General features: G+C 44.6%; 1 protein-coding gene across 1 annotated transcript in view; it reads right to left on the reverse strand.

The window, feature by feature from the left end:
• LOC126293423 (unconventional myosin-Ia) overlaps window positions 1–22,033 on the reverse strand; it is a 693,376-nt gene that overhangs the window by 251,205 nt on the left and 420,138 nt on the right. Inside the window, exons 4-5 of the mRNA XM_049986646.1 lie at window positions 9,955–10,100; window positions 9,718–9,771 (exon numbers count right to left, since the gene is read on the reverse strand). Coding sequence (XP_049842603.1) covers window positions 9,718–9,771; window positions 9,955–10,100 — 200 coding nt within the window. The remainder of the gene's footprint in view (window positions 1–9,717; window positions 9,772–9,954; window positions 10,101–22,033) is intronic.

Genomic DNA, 22,033 nt, shown 5'->3' on the forward strand with positions numbered 1-22,033 from the left:
ATATCCTTCACTGGTGTGTGTTGTCCGTCAATGTGCGTTTTTGCTGAGTGTTTTTTGGTTTTTAGAGACTTTGCTGCTACTCGATAGCCGGACGGTGTGGCCGAGCGGTTCTAGGTGCTTCAGTCTGGAAACGCGCGACCGCTACGGTCGCAGGTTTGAATCCTGCCTCGGGCATGGAAATGTGTGATGTCCTTAGGTTAGTTACGTTCAAGTATATCTAAGTTCTAGGGGACTGACGACCTCAGATGTTAAGTCCCATACTGCTCAGAGCCATTTGACACATTTGCTACCCGAGGAGTAGCAATTTAGGTCTTTTGTACCAACTGAAGGCCTTATCGTACTGACCTAGGGTACTGACTAATTCATTTCGCGATGTCCTAACTTTGGTGTTAAACTGTTGCGCCAGGTGTGGAATGGCGTCTGCAGTTTCTGTCTGTCTGCAGCTACGTGGAGATCTTCTGCGAGGAAACTCAGTGGAACTGTAGCGCTCGTCAAAGTGTTCTGCGGACTTTCCATCATAGATCTGGCCGCGCATTCTCATTAATTACTTTACTTTACATGTGGCAAGGGCCTTATCGATCATACGCCTGCTCTATGAGCCTCTTCCACTTCCGCCTGTCCAATGCGCTGTTTGTCCAGTTGCTGTTGCTGTTCATTCTAGTTGTGTCCTCCCGAATGTTATCCCGCCATCTGATTCTGGGTCTCCCTTTTCCTCTCGTTCCATCTATTGTTGTGCTGAATGCCATTCTAGGTAGTCTCTGTCATTCTTGCTATATGGCCTGCCCAATTCAACCTTCTCCTCTTGAGCACTTCGACGATGTTACGGTGTTTGTACAGCCCTCTTAATTCTTCATTTCTTCTTATTCTCCATTCCATGTTATTTTCGTCGCATACAGGAACAAAAATTTTCCTTAGTACTCTTCTTTCTAAATACTAATGTTTCACATCCATATAACATCAAAGGCATAATGATCGATTGATATAAGCGGATTTTGGAGTTACTCCTAAGTGGTTCTTTTCTTAGAATTCTGATGAAACTAATAAGTGTCCCGTTTGGTTTTGATAAAGGGGCATCTATTTCTATATCTGTTCTGCTGTTATTACTAAAAAGACTTCCTAGGAACTTGAAGTGGTCAACAGTCTCGAAATTGAATCCATCTACAGTCAGAGGTGCATCTTTTCTGGTTTTCTTACTTATGGGCAGGTATTCTGTCTTTTCTTCATTAACATGTAATCCTGTTTTCTCAGCAATTTTGTAGTAATTTTGCATCATTCTGATTAATTCTCTTTTTGGAAATATTTATTACTGCTACATCATCTGCATAGGCAAGTCTTTTAATGTTCACATTCTGTAGCTGGATCCCTTGTGGACTGGTTTTAGAGAATTCTCTGTCGATCTTCTCTAGGACAAGGTTAAATAAAATAGGTGAAATGGCATCCCCTTGTCTCAGTCCAGTGTACATCTTAAAATCTTCAGTTTCTCCTACCGGTGTCTTTTTGCGCCATAAAGTTTCATCTATACACATTTTAACTCATCTGATTAATTTGGAATGTATTTTAAATTCCTTCATTATATTTAAGAGTGTCTGTCGGTGTATGCTATCATAGGCCTTTTTAAAATCTACGAAAAATATGTGGACATTTACATTGAATTCCCACGCCTTCTCAGTTACTTGTCTCAGGGTGAATAAGTGATCTAATGTGGATCTGTTTCTGCGGAAACCGCATTGGTAGTCGCCAGTCAGTTCTTCTGTTATTGGTATCAGCCTGTTTAATAGGCAGCTTGATAAGATTTTGTAGGTGACATCCAGTAAGGCAATTCCTCTGTAGTTATCACAAACATGTGGTTTATTCTTCTTAAATATGGGGCACACAATTGCAGTTTTCCAATCTGGAGGAATGGTTTCCGTCTCCCAAATTGTTTCTATTAACGCCTGTATTTCTAATTCAAGTTGTGAGCCTCCATTCTTCAATAACTCAGCGTATATCTTGTCCTCGCCACAAGTCTTGTTATTCTTTAATTTCTTTATTGCTTGCTGTGTTTCATTTACTGATGGGGCAGTAACTGTATCAGCTGTATCAGTTGTATCAGGTTCTTCCAATTTTAAGTAAGAGTGTGGGTCATTGCAGTTCAGAACTTATGAAAAGTATGTCATCCATCTCTTTTGTATGTCACTTTTTTTTGTCAATATTTTCCCACACTGATCCTTTATAAACTGTTCCCTTTTATTGAATTTACCAAAGGATTTTTTTAATATTTTGATACATCTGTCTTGTCCTGTGATGTTGGAAATCATCCTCTGCTTCTCTGATCATATTGTTATAGTATTCCCTTTTTTCTTGTCTTAGCGTTCTTTGCGTTTCTTGGCGGAGTTTATAGTATCTTTCCTTCAACGTCATATTGTCCCTTTCTTTAATCCATGCATTCCTCGCATTTCTTCTTTCCAGCACTTTTTCATGATACTTTGTGTTAAACCAAATTTTATTAGGTCGTTTTCTTTCACCTATGATTTTGCAAGTTGCTTCTTGAATACAGCCCTTCTCCATCTGCTTTCGACATCCTGTGGTTCTGCAATGGTCAGCCTCGGTTTTGTATTCCCTGATCCAAATGTATTCCCATACATGGTGCAAATATTTCAGTATCCGTTTAATTACACTTCATTAGATAATTACGCCAGTGCTTGGGTGTAGGCAATTGTTGTTATTGACGACAGAATGTAGAATCTGCCGAGGGCCTTCTTCTGGCGTTCCTCTATGTGGTACTTCCAAGTTAAGCGTTTGACTAGCATCATGCAGAGGTACCTCACAGTCTTTCTCCAGGGGAGGTTGTGTCCTTGCAACTGTGCACGTCATCTAGTGGACCTGCCCTTACACCACCTTCGAATCTTTCCTGCGCGAAAGGCCGCCTTCTTTTAATTTCTAAATACTCGGCCTAATTCTAATGGCGAAAGGACAGGGTGATTCAAAAAGGATACCACAACTTTATGAATTTAAAACTCTGCAACGACAAAAGGCAGAGCTAAGCACTATCTGTCGGTGAATTAAGGGAGCTATAAAGTTTCATTTAGTTGTACATTTGTTCGCTTGAGGCGCTGTTGACTAGGCGTCAGCGTCAGTTGATGCTAAGATGGCGACCGCTCAACAGAAAGCTTTTTGTGTTATTGAGTACGGCAGAAGTGAATCGACGACAGTTGTTCAGCGTGCATTTCGAACGAAGTATGGTGTTAAACCTCCTGATAGGTGGTGTATTAAACGCTGGTATAAACAGTTTACAGAGAATGGCTGTTTGCGCAAAGGGAAAAGTTCTGGATGGCCGAGAACGAGTGATGAAAATGTAGCACGCATCCAGCAAGCATTTGTTCGCAGCCCAGGAAAATCGACTCGCAGAGCTAGCAGAGAGCTGCAAATTCCACAATCAACTGTATGGAGAGCCACCACATTGGCACTTATCTGTCCGTAACTACCTGAACGTCAACTACCCGAGGCGATGGATCGGCCGCCAGGCAGCCCGTGACAGAGCACTTCATCTCTGGCCTCCAAGAAGCCCTGATCTAAATCCCCTGCGATTTTTTCTTATGGGGGTATGTTAAGGATATGGTGTTTCGGCCACCTCTCCCAGCCACCATTGATGATCTGAAACGAGAAATAACAGCAGTTATCCAAACTGCTACGCCTGATATGCTACAGAGAGTGTGGAACGAGTTGGAGTATCGGGTTGATATTGCTCGAGTGTCTGGAGGGGGCCATATTGAACATCTCTGAACTTGTTTTTGAGTGAAAAAACCTTTTTAAACACTCTTTGTAATAATGTATAACAGATGGTTATATTATGTTTCTTTCATTAAATACACATTTTTAAAGTTGTGGTATTCTTTTTGAATCACCCTGTATTTTGTTTTGCTTTTGTTGTATGTTGTTTCGGGACAAATGCGCGCAATATCGAATACGTTATTAAACGTTTTTTTCCACAAATAACCACGTGCCTTAATACTAATTTCCACCACTGTATAGAGAGTACATACCGCTATTGTAGGAACTATATGACACACCTTAATTTTTATGAATTTTTTAAATAACGTTTCTACCATTTTCTTAATTTGTAAAACCGAACTGATAATTGAAATCCCTGAAAATCGTCCTCTGAACTTTCTACTTCTCTTCCTCGTCATCGTCGTCCTCTTCATATATAAGAGGGTCATCCTGTCACCGAGAGCGTCACTTATGCTCACTTCATGAAAGAATTAACAAAAGCGGAGGTACTAAATACAGTTTTCCGTAATTCCTTCTCGAAAGAAGACGAAGTAAATATTCCAGAATTCGAAACCAGGAACAGCTGTTAGCATGAGTGACATAAAAGTAGATATCTTAGGTGATGCGAAACAACTCAAATCACTTAAGAAAGGCGAGTCTTCCAGTCCAGATGGTATACCAATCAGGTTCCTTTCAGAGTATGCAGACACAATAGCGCCTTTCTTAGCAATCGTATACAACCGATCACTTGACGGAACGTCTGTTCCTAAAGAATGGAAAGTGGCACAGGTCACGCCAATATTCAAGAAAGGAAACAGGAGTAACCGATTGAATAGACCCATATCACTGACCTCAATTTGCAGTAGGATTTTGGAGCATATACTGTACTTGAACATTATGAATCACCTTGAAGAAAATGACTTATTGATACATAACCAACACGGATTCAGAAAATATCGATCTTATGCAGCTAGCTCTTTATTCCCGTGAAGTAATGAGTGCTGTCGACAAGGGATCTCAGATCGATTCCATATTCCTAGATTTCCTGAAGGCTTTTGATACCGTTCTTCACAAGCGACTATTAATCAAATTGCGTGAATATAGAGAACCGCTTAAGTTGTGTGACTGGATTCGTCATTTCCTCTCAGAGAGGTCACAGTTCGTAGTGATAGACGGTAAATCATCGAGTAGAACAGAAGTGATATCTGGCGTTCCCCAAGGTAGTGTCATAGGCCCTCTGCTGTACCTGATTTACATAAATGATCTAGGTGATAATCTGAGCAGCCCCCTTAGATTATTTGCAGATGACGCTGTAGCTTACCGTCTAGTAAAATCATCAGACGATCAATTCCAAATACAAAATGATCTAGAGAGAATTTCTGTATGGTGAAAAAAGTGGCAACTGGCACTAAACAAAGAGAAGTGCGAGATCATCCACATGGGCACTAAAAGAAATCCGATAAATTTTGGGTATACGATAAATCGCACAAATCTAAGGGCTGTCTAGTCGACTAAATACCTAGGAATAACAATTACGAGCAGCTTAAATTGGAAAGACCACATAATATTGTGGGGAAGGCGAAACAAAGACTGCGCTTTGTTGGCAGAACACTTAGAAGATGCGACAAACCCACTAAAGAGACAGTCTACATTACACTTGTCGTCTGCTGGAATATTGCTGGGAGGTGTGGAATCCTTACCAGGTAGGATTGACAGATGACATCGAAGGAGTGCAAAGAAGGGCAGCTCGTTTCGTGTTATCGCGCAATAGGGGTAAGAGTGTCACTGACATGATACGCGAGTTGGGGTGGCAGTCACTGAAACAAAGGCGGTTCTCTTTTCGGTGAGATCTATTTACAAAATTTCAATCACCAAGTTTCTCTTCCGAATGCGAAAATATTTTGTTGACACCCACCTACGTAGGGAGAAATTATCATCATAATAAAATAAGAGAAATCAGAGCTCGAACGGAAAGGTTTAGGTGTTCCTTTTTCCCACGCGCCATTCGAGAGTGGAATGGTAGAGAAGTAGTATTAAAATGGTTCGAGGAACCCTCTGACAGGCACTTAAGTGTAAATTGCAGAGTGACGATACAGATGTAGATGAATGTATTCTCTCATTCTAGACCACGACTGTTTTATCCACTGACACGCTTGTTTGATTGAAGATTGTTTTAAAGCTCCCTTCGGCGTGAATTCATGTTGGGATTCATGCATCATCCATCTGCTTCATGTACCCTTTAAAATAGTTTATTTGTCGAGACACCAAGGGGTTGCAATTGTGAGTTAAGTCCTGCTGGAATAGCAGCAATCTCTGTATTTCCCTGTCTGTTTCATAGAATTTCTTAAATGACTACTACACTGATCTAGCACAAGAAGAGAACTCTTCTTCAATGAAGCACCTGTCCTTCTCTCCCACGCTCTGCTAATCCATAATTTCATACCAGCCTCATCCATCCAATCCTTGTCATGAACGTGAACAACAATATCTGGCGGTATTTCGGAAGGGTTTGCGCTTGAAAATGACCATTGGATTAAGTTTAGTACCGTCAGCACAACATAAAGGGCAACAGTGCAGTGCATTTTTTCATGTCCATTTGTTTTTATTGTTACAGTTTTGGCACCTTTCACGGCAAGAGTTGTAACACTCGGCACATAAAATGTCACAGGAGTTTCGTCCATATTCGCTACTTGGCTTAGTTTCACAACGGTTTATTAATAAAGCTGCGTAAAATAACATTTTCTCTTCACACTCTTGCGGCAATTTATGAGATATTTTGGTTTTGGTTGGCATGCTAAGTCCATGATACTTCATATACCTGTAGCAATAATCAACTTCACCTTTAAACACTATTAAGTTCGTCTGTAGCGCTAGATTACGACCATGTATTTGAACAATTTCTGTATTAATTCCAGTGCCTTTTTGAATTCGTTCTTCAATCCATTTCAAAACACCGTCTACTAGTTTTATCCATTTTGCATTCAGCTATGATTTTACGTTCGGTGCATATTGCATAATAAATTGCAGCATATGAAATTTAGATAACAAATGACTTTTTATTTAGTCTGGGCTGGAGGGCTCTATCTGTCACCAATCTCGAGAAAATTGATGTGAAGTAGCACACTCATTTGCGATCGAGCTGCGCCAGTGGTAAAACCAGAGTGAAATATCCACAACGTTCATCATCTTTTATAAACGGTTTGAGATGTCGGAATGAAATTGCGATATGGTTATTATACAAAACTTTATTATCTACCAAATTATTCCATTAACTAAGGCCTTTACCGATGAAAGAATTCATTTTTAAGGGCCATCGATAGCTGATGAAATGAGCAATGCTATGGGTTTTGGAACAACATAAGTGAAGACATTACATGTTTACTTAGTACCGAGGTTGTGCTGTTTCACAAGCTATTGACCTTACTTTTCCTCGGTTCTTCATTTAATAAACTTAATGAACCGCTTCTTCAGAATTCATTTGCAGCTATGTCTGCACCACATGTAGAGGTGAGACTGTCTAAACTCCACTGTGTCTCAGCAAAAGAAGCAAATTTTTATATGGTAACCAGGGAAATGTGTAAGTTTTACTTAAAATTCGCCACTGCTGATGCTCCTCTGAAAGTTGCAAGGGGTGTTTGAAAAGTCCATGCAAAGTCCGAGAGATGGCACCACCGGCACGTATCGAGGTCATGTTTGGTTAGTAGCATCTTTGGAAAGAACGCACACCAAGTTTCAGCCATATTAGTCTATTTCTTTGTGTTTGGCATTCGTCTGAATCAAAGAAGTCGAGTGACTGTCAAAAAATTGACGAAAAAGAATTTCATGTCGTGATTAAATATTACTGTATGAGAGGCAAAATGCCTCAGGAGACTGAAGAGAAGCTTGATAAACATTACGGTGAATCTGCACCGTCGATTAGAACAGTTGGTAAGTGGTTTCAAAGTTTTTGGAGTGGCCATATGGGCACAAGTGATGCTGAACGTTCTGGACGCCCTGTGGAGGTTACGACTCCAGAAGCCATTGGTAAAATCCATGGTGTGGTGACGGATGATAGAAGAGTTGAGGTGCATGAGATTGCTAGTGCTGTGGGCATCTCGAATGAATGGGTATATAATATTTTGCATAAACATTTGGACATGAGAAAGCTATCCGCAAGATGGGTTCCGCGATTACTCACGCTTGCCCAAAAACGGAATCGTGTGAAGTGTTGCAAGGATCGTTTGCAACTGTTCAGGAAGAACCACAGGACGTTAAGCGCCGTTTTGTCACTGTGGATGAACCATGGACACATTACAATACTCCTGAGACCGAAGAACAATCTAAATAATGGTTTACCAAGGGAGAATATGCACCAAAAAAGGCGAAGATCATTCCTTCGATCGGAAAGGTTATGGCGATTGTCTTTTGGGACCTGGAGAAGGGTAAAAGTATTACAGGTGCATATTATTCATCGTTCCCAGAATGAGAATTTCACTCTGCAGCGAAGTGTGCGCTGATATGAAACTTTCTGGCAGATTAAAACTGTATGCCGGACTGAGACTCAAACTCGGGACCTTTGCCATTCGCGGGCAAGTGCTCTACCAAAGGTCCCGAGTTCGAGTCTCGGTCGGGCACAAAGTTTTAATCTACTAGGAAGTTTCTCATTCATCGTTATTGGACCGTTTGAAAACCGAGTTGCAAGAAAAACGTTGTCGATTGAACTGCAAAAACATCATTTTCCATCACAACAATGCACCAGCACACACCTCAGAAGTTGTGGTCGCAAAATTAATTGAATTAGGATTCCAACTCGTTTCACATCCCCCTATTATCCAGACTTGGCTTCTGCGGACTACTATTTGTTCCCCAATTTGAAGAAATGGCTGGCGGGACAATGATTTTATTCAAATGAGGAGGTGATTGCAGAAACTAATGGCTGTTTTGCAGACTAGGGCAATTGCTATTATTCGCAAAGGATCAACAAATTAGAACAGCATTGGACGAAGTGTATAAGTCTAAAAGGAGAAAATAAAAAAGATTTACCCCAAACATGTAAGTAGTTTTTATTTTTGCACGCCCCTCATACAAATGGTTAATAAAGCCACAAGTGGCCCATCGGGACCATCCGACTGCCCTGTCCTCCTCAGTGGAGGATGCGGATAGGACGGGTGTGGGGTCAGCACACCGCTCTCCCAATCGTAAGATGGTATTCTCGCCGAAGTCACTACTATTCGATCAAGTAGCTACGCAATTGGCATCATGAGGCTGCATGTACCCCGAAAATGGCAACAGCGCATGGTGGCCTGGATGGTCACCCATCCAAGTGCCAACCACACCCGAGAGCACTCAACTTCGGTGATCTCACGGGAACCGGTGTATCTACCGGGGCAAGGCCGTTACAAATGGTTAACAAGCCAGGCGAAAATAAACCGCTGTGGATAGGAGGGGCGTGGGGTTAACACATCGCTCACCTGATCATAAGATGTTATTCTTGACCGAAGCCGCTACTATTCGGTTGAGTAGCTTCTCAGCTGGCATCATGAGGCTGAATGCACCGAAAAATGGCAACAACGCATGGCGGCCTGGATGGTCAGCCACCCAAGTGCCAACCACACCCGACATCGCTTAACTTCGGTGACCTCACGGGAACCGGTGTATCCACTGGGGCAAGGCCATTGCAAATGGTTAGCAAGCCAGGCGAATATAAACCACTGCATTTTCGACGAAATTCGTTTTAGATAGTAACCAAAGCAGAGGTGATAGCAGATCTTTTTGAATGGCCACCATGCAAGAGTAGGCATGGGGCCCCCCTTGCCCCCCGCCCCCGCAGACTTGATACAGAAAATGAGAGTGTGGGCTAGAGTTTAGTGCAGCACTTCCCCTCCAGCGCTCGGCATTTCCCCTACAGTACCTGCCCGCTACCCCCACTACTACTGCTCTCTCCACACCTCCGCATCTAGCGGGCAGGCCTTTCTGCGCGCACTGTACCTTCGAGCAGCGGCGCCGACTGGACGAGCCTCTCCCTGATGGCCGCCGCGGAGGCTGCTGCCGCCGACGCCGCCGCCGCCGCCGCCGCCGCCGCCGCCGACGCCGACGCCGCCGCTGACGCCCCCGCAGTCGCGGGCGAGGGCGCGTGTGTGGGCGTGTGCGGGTGATGCGGCGCGTGGTGCTGGTGGTGGTGCGAGTGGTGCGGCGCGTGGTGCTGGTGGTGGTGGCGGCCGTGGCGCGGCTGGTGGAAGGGCACGCACAAGAAGGCCAGCACGAGGCGCGCCGCCTCCGTCTTGCCCGCGCCGCTCTCGCCCGACACCACCACGCACTGGTCCTCGTGGCGATCCCGCAGGAAACGGTAGGCGCACGCCGCAGACGCGTACCTGCCGGCACCCCAGAACACTGTAGCCTGGCCATTAATGCTCACCTACTCTGCTAACTACTCGTTGACCTTTTGGACAGGGTATAGTAGCCATCCGATGTGGCCGAGTCATTCTAGGTGCTTCAGTCCGGAACCGCGCTGCTGCTACAGTCGCAGGTTCGAATCCTGCCTCGGGCATGGATGTGTGTGATCTCCTTGGGTTAGTTAGGTTTAAGTAGTACTAAGTTCTAGGGCACTGATGACCTCAGATGTCTAGTCCCAAAGTGCTCAGAACCATTTGAACCATCTGAACAGGGCATAGTAAGACTGGGTTGGTCTGCTAACTACTCGTTGACCTTTTGGACAGGGTATAGTAGCCATCTGATGTGGCCGAGTCATTCTAGGTGCTTCAGTCCGGAACCGCGCTGCTGCTACAGTCGCAGGTTCGAATCCTGCCTCGGGCATGGATGTGTGTGACGTCCTTAGGTTAGGTAGGTTTAAGTAGTACTAAGTTCTAGGGCACTGATGACCTCAGATGTCAAGTCCCAAAGTGCTCAGAACCATTTGAACCAATTGAATAGGGCATAGTAAGACTGGGTTGGTCGGTTGGGGGAAGTGACCAAACTGCCGAAGCGTACCTGCCGGCACCTCAGAACACTGTAGCCTGGCCACCCATGGTCACGTACTCTGCTAACTACTCGTTGACCTTTCGGACAGGGCATATCGTCTGGCTGATCTAGCCGAACTGTTATACGTGCTTCAGTCTGGAACCACACTGCTGCTACGGTTGCAGGTTCGAATCCTGCCTCAGGCTTGGATGTGTGTGATGTTCTTAGGTTAGTTAGGTATGAGAAGTTCTAGGGGACTGATGACCTCAGATGTTGTCCCATAGTGCTCAGAGTCATTTGAGCCATTTAAACAGGGCATAGAAAGACTGGGTTAGTCGGTTGGGGGAAGGGGCCAAACACAAACTACTTGTTGACCTTTCAGACAGGGCATAGTAGCTGGCCGATGTTGCCGAGTGGTTCTAGGCATTTCAGCCCGGAACCGTACTGTTGCTATGGTCGCTGGTCGAATCCTGCTTCGGGCATGGATGTGTGTGATGTCCTTAGGTTAGTTAGGTTTAGGTAGTTCTAAGTTCTAGGGGACTGATGGCCTCAGATGATTAAATCCTATAGTGCTCAGAGCCATTTGAACCAATTGAACAGGGCCTAGTACGACTGGGTTGGTCAGTTGGAGGAAGGGACCAAACAGCGAGGTCATCGGTCCCATCGGATTAGGTAATAATGGGGAAGGAAGTGTGTCGTACCCTTTCCAGCATTTGCCTGAAGCGATTTAGAAAAATCACGGAAAATCTAAATCAGGATGGTCGGATGCAGGTTTAAACCATCGTTCTCCGGAATGCTCTGGAATGCGAGTCCAGTAAGACTGGGGCAACTGGTGCTATGCCCCCTGGGCAAGGAGATTGAGGGGCATCCAGACGTCAAAAAAAAATAGAAAGCATACAAAAATCGAAATGGAAAGGAAATGCGAAAAACTTAGAAAACATGACATCCATTGATGTATAAGTATCAGTTAAATGAAAAGTCATGGGATACTTCCTAATATCGCGTTGGACCTCCTTTTGCTTGGTGTGGCATGGACATTACAAGTCATTAAAGTCCCCTACAGAAATATGTAGCGATGCTGCCTCTACGGTCGTTCACAACTACGAAAGCATTGCCAGTGTAGTGTTTAGTTCACTGGAGTGCCTCTCTATTATGTCCCATATACATTCGTTGGGATCTACGTCGGACGATCTGGGTGCCCAAATCATTCGCTCGAAGTGTCCACAATACTCCTCAATCCATTCGGCAACAGATGTGGCCCAGTGAAGTGGTACATAGTTGTTTGGGAACACGAAGCATATGAATGGGTGCAGATAGTCTCCAAGTAACTGAACATCACCATGTCCAGTCGATGATCGGTTCAGTTGGACCAGAGCACCCAGACCACTGCATGTAAACACAGCCCACACCGTTATGGAGCCACCACCAGCTTGCACAGCGCCTTGTTGACAACTTGGGTCTACAGCGTTGTGGGGTGTGCGCCACACTCGAACCATACCATCAACCTTTACCTGCTGAAATCAGGACTCATCTGATTAGGCCACGGTATTCCAGTCGTCTAGGATCGAACCGATATGGTCACGAACCCAGGAGGGGTGCTGCAGGCGATGTCATGCTGTTATCAAATACACTCGCGTCGCTCGTCTGCTGCTATATCCCATCAACAGCAAAATTCGCAGCATTGTCCTATCGTCGTACGTCCCACATTGATTTCTGCAATTATTTCACGCAGTGTTGCTTGTCTGATAGCACTGACAATACTATGCAAAGATCGCTGCTCATGATCGTTTAGTGGAGGGCGTCTGCCAATTCGTTGTGATAGGTACTGCCTGAAATTTGATATTCTCGGCACACTCTTGACACTGTGGGTCTCGGAACATTGAACTCCCTAAGATTTCCAATATGAAACGTCCCATGAATTTGACTCCAACTACCATTCCGCATTCAGTCTGTTCATTCCCGTCGTGCGGCCATAATCACGTCGGAAATCATTTCACGTGAATCATCTGAGTACAAATAGCAGCTCTGCCACTGGAGTGCCCTTTTATGTCTAGAGTACGCAATACTGTCGCCGTTTGTATGTGCACATATCGCTATCCCAGGACTGTGTCACATCGATGTGTAAAGAACATGGTGCAGATGTTGGTAACACTTGTAGTTGTGTTTACAGGTGGTTGCGTGTGTAGCAGGGCTCCCGATTGGGAATCAAAAAGGAAGTGCCCGAAGGTTCACCGCTGTGCTGTTTGTCTGTTAGATGGACTCGACGTGAGGGCGGTAAGTCGTTTCTGCGTCTGACTTCACTGTTGAGGGCGGGAGAGAGGAACAGCGAGGTGTAGCGCGGTTTTAGACTGCGAGCGGAGAGTCAGGAAGAGAGATTCACGCCCAAATGTCTGCTGCGTATGGCGACGTCTTCGTGTCTTTGCGTGGAATTGAAAGACAGCAGTCGGCCAGGACAGGCTCATCGTGTCGTTACCAATTCTGTTATTGATGTGGTGGATGCTGCCATCAGAAATGAAACACAGCGGACAGTGGAAGATATTCAGTTTCTGTTAGGCGCCGGCCGCAGTGGCCTCGCGGTTCTGGGCGCTTCAGTCTGGTCCCGCGCGAGCGCTGCGGTCGCAGGTTCGAATCCTGCCTCGGGCATGGATGTGTGTGATGTCCTTAGGTTAGATAGGTTTAAGTAGATCTAAGTTCTAGAGGACTGATGACCTCAGATGTTAAGTCCCATAGTGCCCAGAGCCATTTTCTATTAGGCACAGCGGTAGCGTTCTCGCTTCCCGCGCACGGGGTCCCGGATTCGATTCCCGGTGTGGTCATCGATTTTCCCTGTCTCGTGATGACTGGGTGGTGTGTGTCCTTCATCATCATTTCATTATCAGTGACTCGCAAGTCGCTGAAGTCAGCTAAAAAGAACTTGCAATACGGCGGCCGAACTTCCCTGCATGGAGCCTCCCGGCCAACAATGCCATACGACCAGTTCATTTCACAGCACCGCTCATGCCATCACGACAGTTGTTGAAAATCTGTGCACAGTGGGTTCCCCACAGCCTGATGGAGGAGCAGACGTTGAATAGAACGTCGGTGTCACTGTAGCACCTGAAATGGTGTCATGATGAAGAGTATTATTTCCTGTCCCATACTGTAGCGGGAGATGAAATATGGTGTCCATTCTGAGCTGGAGAGCAAGCGATAGAGGCAAACAGAAGCACATTGATTCACCCCCACAGAAAAAATCCAAAGCCGTTGACATCAGCTCTGGGAAAGTAATGATGATCTATGATAATTAATTGAAACCCTCAGCTGTCGACAGGTGTTGTTGATATACCCTGATGGGGACAGCTGAATATGTGTGCCCCGACCGGACTCGAACCCGGGATCTACTGCTTACATGGCAGACTCTCTATCCATCTGAGGCACTGAGGACACAGATGAATAGCGCGACTCAGGGACTTATCCCTTGCACGCTTCCCGTGAGACCCACATTCCCAACTGTCCATAATCTACATATGTAATGTTCCTAATATATATCTGCCCACCCACTCATTACTCACGCACACTAAGGTGACGATTCCTAAAAGAGTTCGGGCAACCTGTGCACATTCGCACAGACGAAGGTCAATGGCTGGGTAGCCTTTAAGATTGTGGACAGTTGGGAATGTGGGTCTCACGGGAAGCGTGCAAGGGATAAGTCCCTAGGTTCGAATCCTGCCTCGGGCATGGATGTGTGTGATGTCGTTAGGTTAGTTAGGTTTAAGTAGATCTAAGTTCTAGGGGACTGATGACCACAGATGTTAATTCCCATAGTGCTCAGAGCCATTTGAACCATTTTTTTGATAAGTCCCTGTAGTCGAGCTATTCATCTCTGACTCAGATAGATAGAGCGTCTTCCATGTAAGCAGGAGATCCCGGGTTCGAGTCCCGGTCGGGACACACATTTTCAGTTGTCCCCATCAAGGTATATCAACAACACCTGTCGGCAGCTGAGGGTTTCAATTAATTACCATTTATTCTAGAGAAGCTGCACGGTCATCAGTGGTATCTGTTCTTTCGAGAACAGTTACTATCTTCATATATATAGATGATCTCCTTCTTTGACTGTCCCTGCTCATTGACTTTCTGGATCATGGCCCCAGGATTAATGCACAGCCGTCTGTGGATACTTTGCAAAAACTGAACCGCGAATGCTCATTGAAGGCATCATTCGGTTGCAGTGTCGTTTCGAATACGTTGCGGAAATTTCACTGGGAAGCCCTGACACATCCTCCATACAGTCCCAATCTCTCCCCATGCCACATCCATATTTTGGAGCTTGATGCAAGACGTTCGTGACTGTCGATTTGCTTCAGAGGAAGAGGTGCATGCCTGCTTACTATCATGGTTCTGTAAACAGCCGTAAACATTATTTCATGACGCCACTGACCGTCTTGGCTCACGAGATAAATGTATTAACAGTTATGGCGATTACTTGTGAAATAATGAACAATACACTTTTTTTTCCATATGCCTCGTTTTCATTTGACTGACCCTTATAATCAGTTCCTCCTTTCATAGCTCTTTGAGGTGCTCTCTCAAGAAGAAATAATAGCCATTCTTACCTGGAAACTTGGTGGTAACACATACGAGGAGGTGGGTGAACTGTAAGCTCCAAGATACGAAAAAGGGTCACCAACAAAGAACAATATTGAGATTCTTGTCAACAAATTCAGACAATGAGACAGTGTTCTTAATGAGGAACTTCTTGGACGACAATCAACATCTGACGATGTAGTCCTGAGTATTGAGGAGTCTACTGGTGCGCTTTCTTTCGTCGGCTGAGCTAGAGGTGGAACATCCATGATCCAGTGTCTGGAGCACCCTGGTATAACATCACATGGAAGATGAATGTGATGCCGACTGTATGGAAATACGCGCTGACCGTTTGGATGCCATGGGCAATGGAAGCCTCTTATATAACCTCCTCTGCCCAGACCACATTTCACAGATGCAGTTTTGTAAATCGCCGCAACTAACGGATATGGGCAGAGAACAATCCTCATGAGGTGCACAAATGGGAGAAAATCACCCCGAAACTGAAATTATGGCTAGGGGTGACCAAGACTTAGTTTTATGTACCACCCTTTTTTGTAACCGCAATTGGAATCTGACAGAATTTTGAATTCCGTTGTGTACCAGTAGGACAGAGTTCCTCCCCACGTTGCTCTCAATGTTTCAGATTACCTCAACAGCATGTTCATCAATCTGCGTATGTGGGCTCGCACCTTGTATGTCCACACACTACATTCGTAGTGTCCCACCCCAACACACTCATTACTCGTGGAAGAAATTCTTACCAAGTCCCGTAAGAGAGTTCGGGTAATATAAGTGCATGCGCACAGAAGAAGGAGGTCATGGCCGCCATTGCCAGAACTATATACTTATATGGATATGGTGTCTGTTCTTTCGGACACCATATAAGTACATAGTTCTGACATGTATACAGGGTGTTACAAAAAGGTACGACCAAACTTTCAGGAAACATTCCTCACACACAAAGAAAGAAAATATGTTATGTGGACATGTATCCGGAAACGCTTACTTTCCATGTTAGAGCTCATTTTATTACTTCTCTTCAAATCACATTAATCATGGGATGGAAACACACAGCAACAGAACGTACCAGCGTGAATTCCAACACTTTGTTACGGGAAATGTTCAAAATGTCCTCCGTTAGCGAGGATACCTGCATCCACCCTCCGTCGCATGGAATCCCTGATGCGCTGATGCAACCCTGGAGAATGGCGTATTGTATCACAGCCGTCCACAATACGATCACGAAGAGTCTCTACATTTGGTACCGGGGTTGCGTAGACAAGAGCTTTCAAATGGCCCCATAAATGAACTTTCAAATGCCCCCATAAATGTAAGTCAACAGGGTTGAGGTCAGGAGAGCGTGGAGGCCACGGAATTGGTCCGCCTCTACCAATCCATCGGTCACCGAATCTGTTGTTGAGAAGCGTACGAACACTTCGACTGAAATGTGCAGGAGCTCCATCGTGCATGAACCACATGTTGTGTCGTACTTGTAAAGGCACATTTTCTAGCAGCACAGGTAGAGTATCCCGTATGAAATCATGGCGTTGAATCGAGGAAGTACAGTACATACTAAAATGAGCTCTAACATGGAAATTAAGCCTTTCCGGACACATGTCCACGTAACATCTTTTCTTTATTTATGTGTGAGGAATGTTTCCTGAAAGTTTGGCCGTACCTTTTTGTAACACCCTGTACAGTTCGGACATGTCCGAAAGAACAGACACCATATCCATATAAGTATATAGTTCTGGCAATGCCGGCCATGACCTCCTTCTTCTGTGCGCATGCACAGATATTACCCGAACTCTTACGGGATTGGTAAGAATGTCTTCCACGAGTAATGAGTGAGTTGGGGTGGGACACTACGAACGTAGTGTGTGGACATACAAGGTGAGAATGTGGGTCTCGTGGGAGACGTGCGCGAGATAGTCTCTGCAGTCGCGCTATCCTCTGTGCCCTCGGTGGCTCAGATGAGCGTCTGCCATGTAAGCAGGAGGTACCTGGTTCGAGTCCCGGTCGGGGCACACATTTTTCCACCTGTCCCCGATGATATATATCAACGCTCGTCAGCAGCTGCAGGTATTAAAATAATTCTAATTTCGTTCTAGACGGCTACATGACATGTCCGAAAGAACAGACATCATATCCATTTAAGTACGAGGGCTATCCACAAAGTACATTACGTTTTGGAATTAAAAATAAATAAAGTATTGGAATTTTTTTATTATATACAGATGAAAGCCACACTTAAATACTACTTTTCTACATAGTTGCCATTTAAATTAAGGCACTTATCGTAGCGATGGACGAGCTCGGAAATTCCTTCGTCGTAAAATTCGGCCCCCTGCGCCTTCAACCACGTGGCGACTGTCTTTTGGGACAGAAAAGGTGTGATTTTTGTGGGTTTCCTGGAAAGAGGCACTACGATAAACTCTCAAAGGTACTGCCAAACTCTTTACAACCTCAGAAGAGCAATACAAAACAGGCGCAGGGGAAAGTTGGCCTCAAAGATGTTGCTGATTCACGACAACGCCCGGGTCCACACGGCAAATGCCACTCGTGAAGTTCTCCGATCTTTTAAGTGGGAGTTGTTTCCTCATCCGCCGTGCAGTCCCGACCTGGCACCAAGCGACTTCCACTTACTCCCAGCAATGAAGAAGTGGTTGGCTGTGCAGCGTTTTGATGACAACGCACAGCTTCAAGAAGAGGTAACCACGCGGTTGAAGGCGCAGGAGGCCGAATTTTACGACGAAGGAATTTCCAAGCACGTCCATCGCTACTATAAGTGCCTTAATTTAAATGGCTACTATATAGAAAACTAGTATTTAAGTGTGGCTTTCATCTGTATATAATTAACAAAAATTCCAATACTTTATTTATTTTTAATTCCAAAACGTAATGTACTTTGTGGATAGCGATCGTATTTTACAGAAGAAGGTTGGAGGCACCTTTGAGCCAAATTTAAAATTTATTCGTCACAGTGGGAAATGATGACGGGGTTTCGAAAAAGTGATTCTTTAATGGTGTTACGTGGTGTCTTAGTTGTTCAAATGGCTCTGGGCACTATGGGACTTAATATCTGACGTCATCAGTCCCCTAGACCTTAGAACTACTTGAACCTAACTAACCTAAGGACATCACACACGTCCATGCCCGAGGCAGGATTCGAACCTGCGACCGTAGCGGTCGCGCGGTTCGTGACTGTAGCGCGTAGAACCGCTCGGCCACACCGGCCGGCCTCTTAGTTGTGATTAGCGTTCTACTACAAGTTTGGACTTGTTTGAAGTATGTGTAGAGTTATTTGAGGTACGCATACACGTACTCAACAAACTGACCGTTATGTTGAAATTGGCGAACAGCTATGATTAAAGCCTCTTGTACAGATAATATGCAGCCTCGGTGGAAACACGACCGCCTCTAATCGTAATTTATAGAGAAAAAATTTAATGAAACACCTGAAGTGGGCAGTCATTTCGGCATAACAGCGCACCGCAGAAAGCTTTTTGACGGCTTCGCGGTTTACGGTTTTTCGCAGAAAACACCACTTACAGTACAGCATAAAATATTCAAAAACTGAAAATAAGTGGGAAGCTACAGCGCTGAAGCAGCACAAATAATTACGTCAAACCGACAATATCAAAACTTTTTGGATAAAAAGCACCTGCGTGTATACTCTATAAAACAGTGAAGTGCATGACAGAGGGTGTGTTCCATTGTATCAATTATTACGATTTTTCCCGTACCATTCGCGTTTGGAGAGCGGGAAGAATGTTTAAATGCCGCCGCACGTGCAATAATTGCCGGCCTCTGTGGCCGAGCGGTTCTAGGCGCTTCAGTCCGAAACCGTGCTGCTGCTACGGTCGCAGATTCGAATCCTGCCTCGGACATGGATGTGTGTGATGTCCTTAGATTAGTTAGGTTTAAGTAGTTCTAAGTATAGGGGACTGATGACCTCCGATGTTAAGTCCCATATTGATTAGAGCAATTTGAACCATTTTTTGTAATAATTAATCTAAGCTTCTCCTTACAATCCCTGCCGGTAAGACTCTTAAGGGACTGAAATAAAATGTTAGACAAAAGTCTGGATACACCCCTATAAAAATAGAAAGGTGTGAGGACCCATAACGACGTTTGATATGGAAAGTCTTAGGCGGGGGCACAACTTATAGGGGCTATGTCGAGGGCTGTGGTCATCATGAAATCCACCATCTTGGATTTGGGTTACGTGTTTCAAGTGGGAAGGGGGTCATTTTGAACTGCCTCTTTCTCAGGAATACGCACGTGAAATCTGTTTTAAGATATCTTCATTTGTGCATCTGTTTAAGTGTGAAATCGCAACCAGATGACCAATACTGTTTATTGTTGCAGGAGATCGACAACGACACTTACACACCAGGAATGTTCAATGCACACGTGCATTCCCTTCACGTGTTTGGCCAACTAGTAGGCACATTTATGCGATTGGAAATGCTCAATAGAGCTAGGCTACATCTACATTTGACAATTACGTGTCAGCAAGGAGCCTTAGTGATGAAATCATAGTAGGCAATGTTGTGCAACCTTAGAAAGGACAAGAGCCGACTATTCCGGAATGGGTCTTACAATCTGAGACAGTGTTCCGAGGTCAACTTCCGTCACAATGTCCGCAAACATGATGTCAGATCCGCCTAGCAACAGCGATCTGAACGCCCATTGGCTGAAAGTTTGCCGTAATAACGGCCTTGACACGCCTGGGCATTGAGTCAAACAGAGCTTGCATGACGTGTACAGCTACAGCTGCCCATGACGCTTCAACACGATATCACAGTTCATCAAGAGTAGTGACTGGCGTATTGTGACGAGCCAGTTGCTCGTCCACCATAGACCAGACGTTTTCAGTGGTGAGAGATCTGGAGAATGTGCTGGCCAGGGCAGCAGTCGAACATTTTCTGTATCCAGAAAGGCCCCTGCAGGACCTGCAACACGCGGTCGTGCATTATCCTGCTGAAATGTAGGGTTTCGCAGGCATCGAATGATGGGTAGAGCCACGGGTCGTAACACATCTGAAATGTAACGTCCACTGTTCAAAGTGCCGTCAATGTGAACAAAAGGGTGACAGAGACGTGTAGCCAATGTGAGGAACGGTGTCGAAAGCCGTCTGGAAAAGTAAAAATATGGAATCAATTTGACATCCCCTATCGATAGCACTTATTACTTCATGAGTATAAAGAGCTAGTTGTGTTTCACAAGAATGATACTTTCTGAATACGTCATGACTATGTGTCAATAAATCGTTTTCTTCGAGGTACTTCATAATGTTCAATTGTTTACGAGATAAAAATCAACAATAGAGCCCATCTTTGTCGGTGTGTTGAGAAGGCGCGTGCCTCTGTTGATCCAGCAGATCCTGCAACGTGTGCGGGAGGACTGGCAAAAAAGACCTCTGATCGTGTGTGCAGCGCAATGGTCGTCATATTGAGCGTATGCCGTTATGCCGACTCTTGACAAGTATCCTAAACTTAAACTACTACACAAATAAAGATACCTTAAAACAGATTTCACAAGTGTATTCCCTAGAAAGAGGCAATTCAAAATGAAGTGCCATATTACACCATCCGATTTGAAACATATAACCCAAATCCAAGAAGCCACATGACCCTTCCAATCTGAAACATATAACTCAAACCCAAGATGGCGGATTTCAAGAGGACTGCCATTATCGCCATAGATCCTATGAGTTACGCCCCCGCCTACAGACACCCAATACCAGACGCCATTATGATTTCTCACATCGTTAAACTTTTATAGAGGTGTATCCACACTTTTGCCTCACCCTCTATATTCCTAGAATCGCCAGCCAATTCTTAAAACTTTGTTAGTAGACTTTCTCGGAATGCATCGATGTTAAAATGTCTGCCATTTCATTTCTCGAGCATCTCTGTGGCAGTCTTCCACGGGTCAAACAAACCTGTCAGCATTCGCGGTGCCCTACTTCGTACACAACAATATCTCTTGTTAGTCCTATTTGGTATGGGTCCCAAACACTTGAGCAGTATTGTAGAATGTGTCGTAGGAGCGTTTTACAAGCAATGGCCCTGGTAGATTCGTTGTACTCCATCAATGAATCGAAATCTACCACCTCCTTTACCAAATACTGGGCCTATATGATAATTTCACTTCATATTCCTACAAATCATTCAAATGGTTCAAATGGCTCTAAGCACTATGGGACTTAACATCTGAGATCATCAGCCCCCAGACTTAGAACTACTTAAACCTAACTAAGCTAAGGACATCACACACATTCATGCCCGAGGCGGGATTCGAACCTACGACCATAGCAGCAGCGCGGTTCTGGACTTACAAACAATTACATCTAGGTACGTGATAACATGACTGATTCCATCTGTAATTTACTGATATTTTAATCGTAGGAAAAGATGTTTTTTTTTCGTTTTGCATTTCTGAACATTTAAAGCAAGTTGCCCATCATTGTACCATTTTGAAATCTTCTTTAGAGCCGACTGAATAATTGCGCACTTTTTTTCGGATGGTACTTCTCTGTAGATAACTGCATCATCTGCAAGGAGTCTGAGATTACTATTATTACCATACTAATTATTACATAATACAATATAATATTGTATTATATTATTATTCTGCTACTAATACTAAGGTTACTACTATTCTGCCAGGTCATGAGTATGCAACACGATCAACAAGGGTCTCAGTACAAATCCCAGGGGCATTCCTGAAGTGATATAATTACAATTTAAAAACTGTCGGATTTTTTTTC

Source organism: Schistocerca gregaria, chromosome 10 (genome assembly GCF_023897955.1).
Source record: "Schistocerca gregaria isolate iqSchGreg1 chromosome 10, iqSchGreg1.2, whole genome shotgun sequence".
NCBI lineage: Eukaryota > Metazoa > Arthropoda > Insecta > Orthoptera > Acrididae > Schistocerca > Schistocerca gregaria.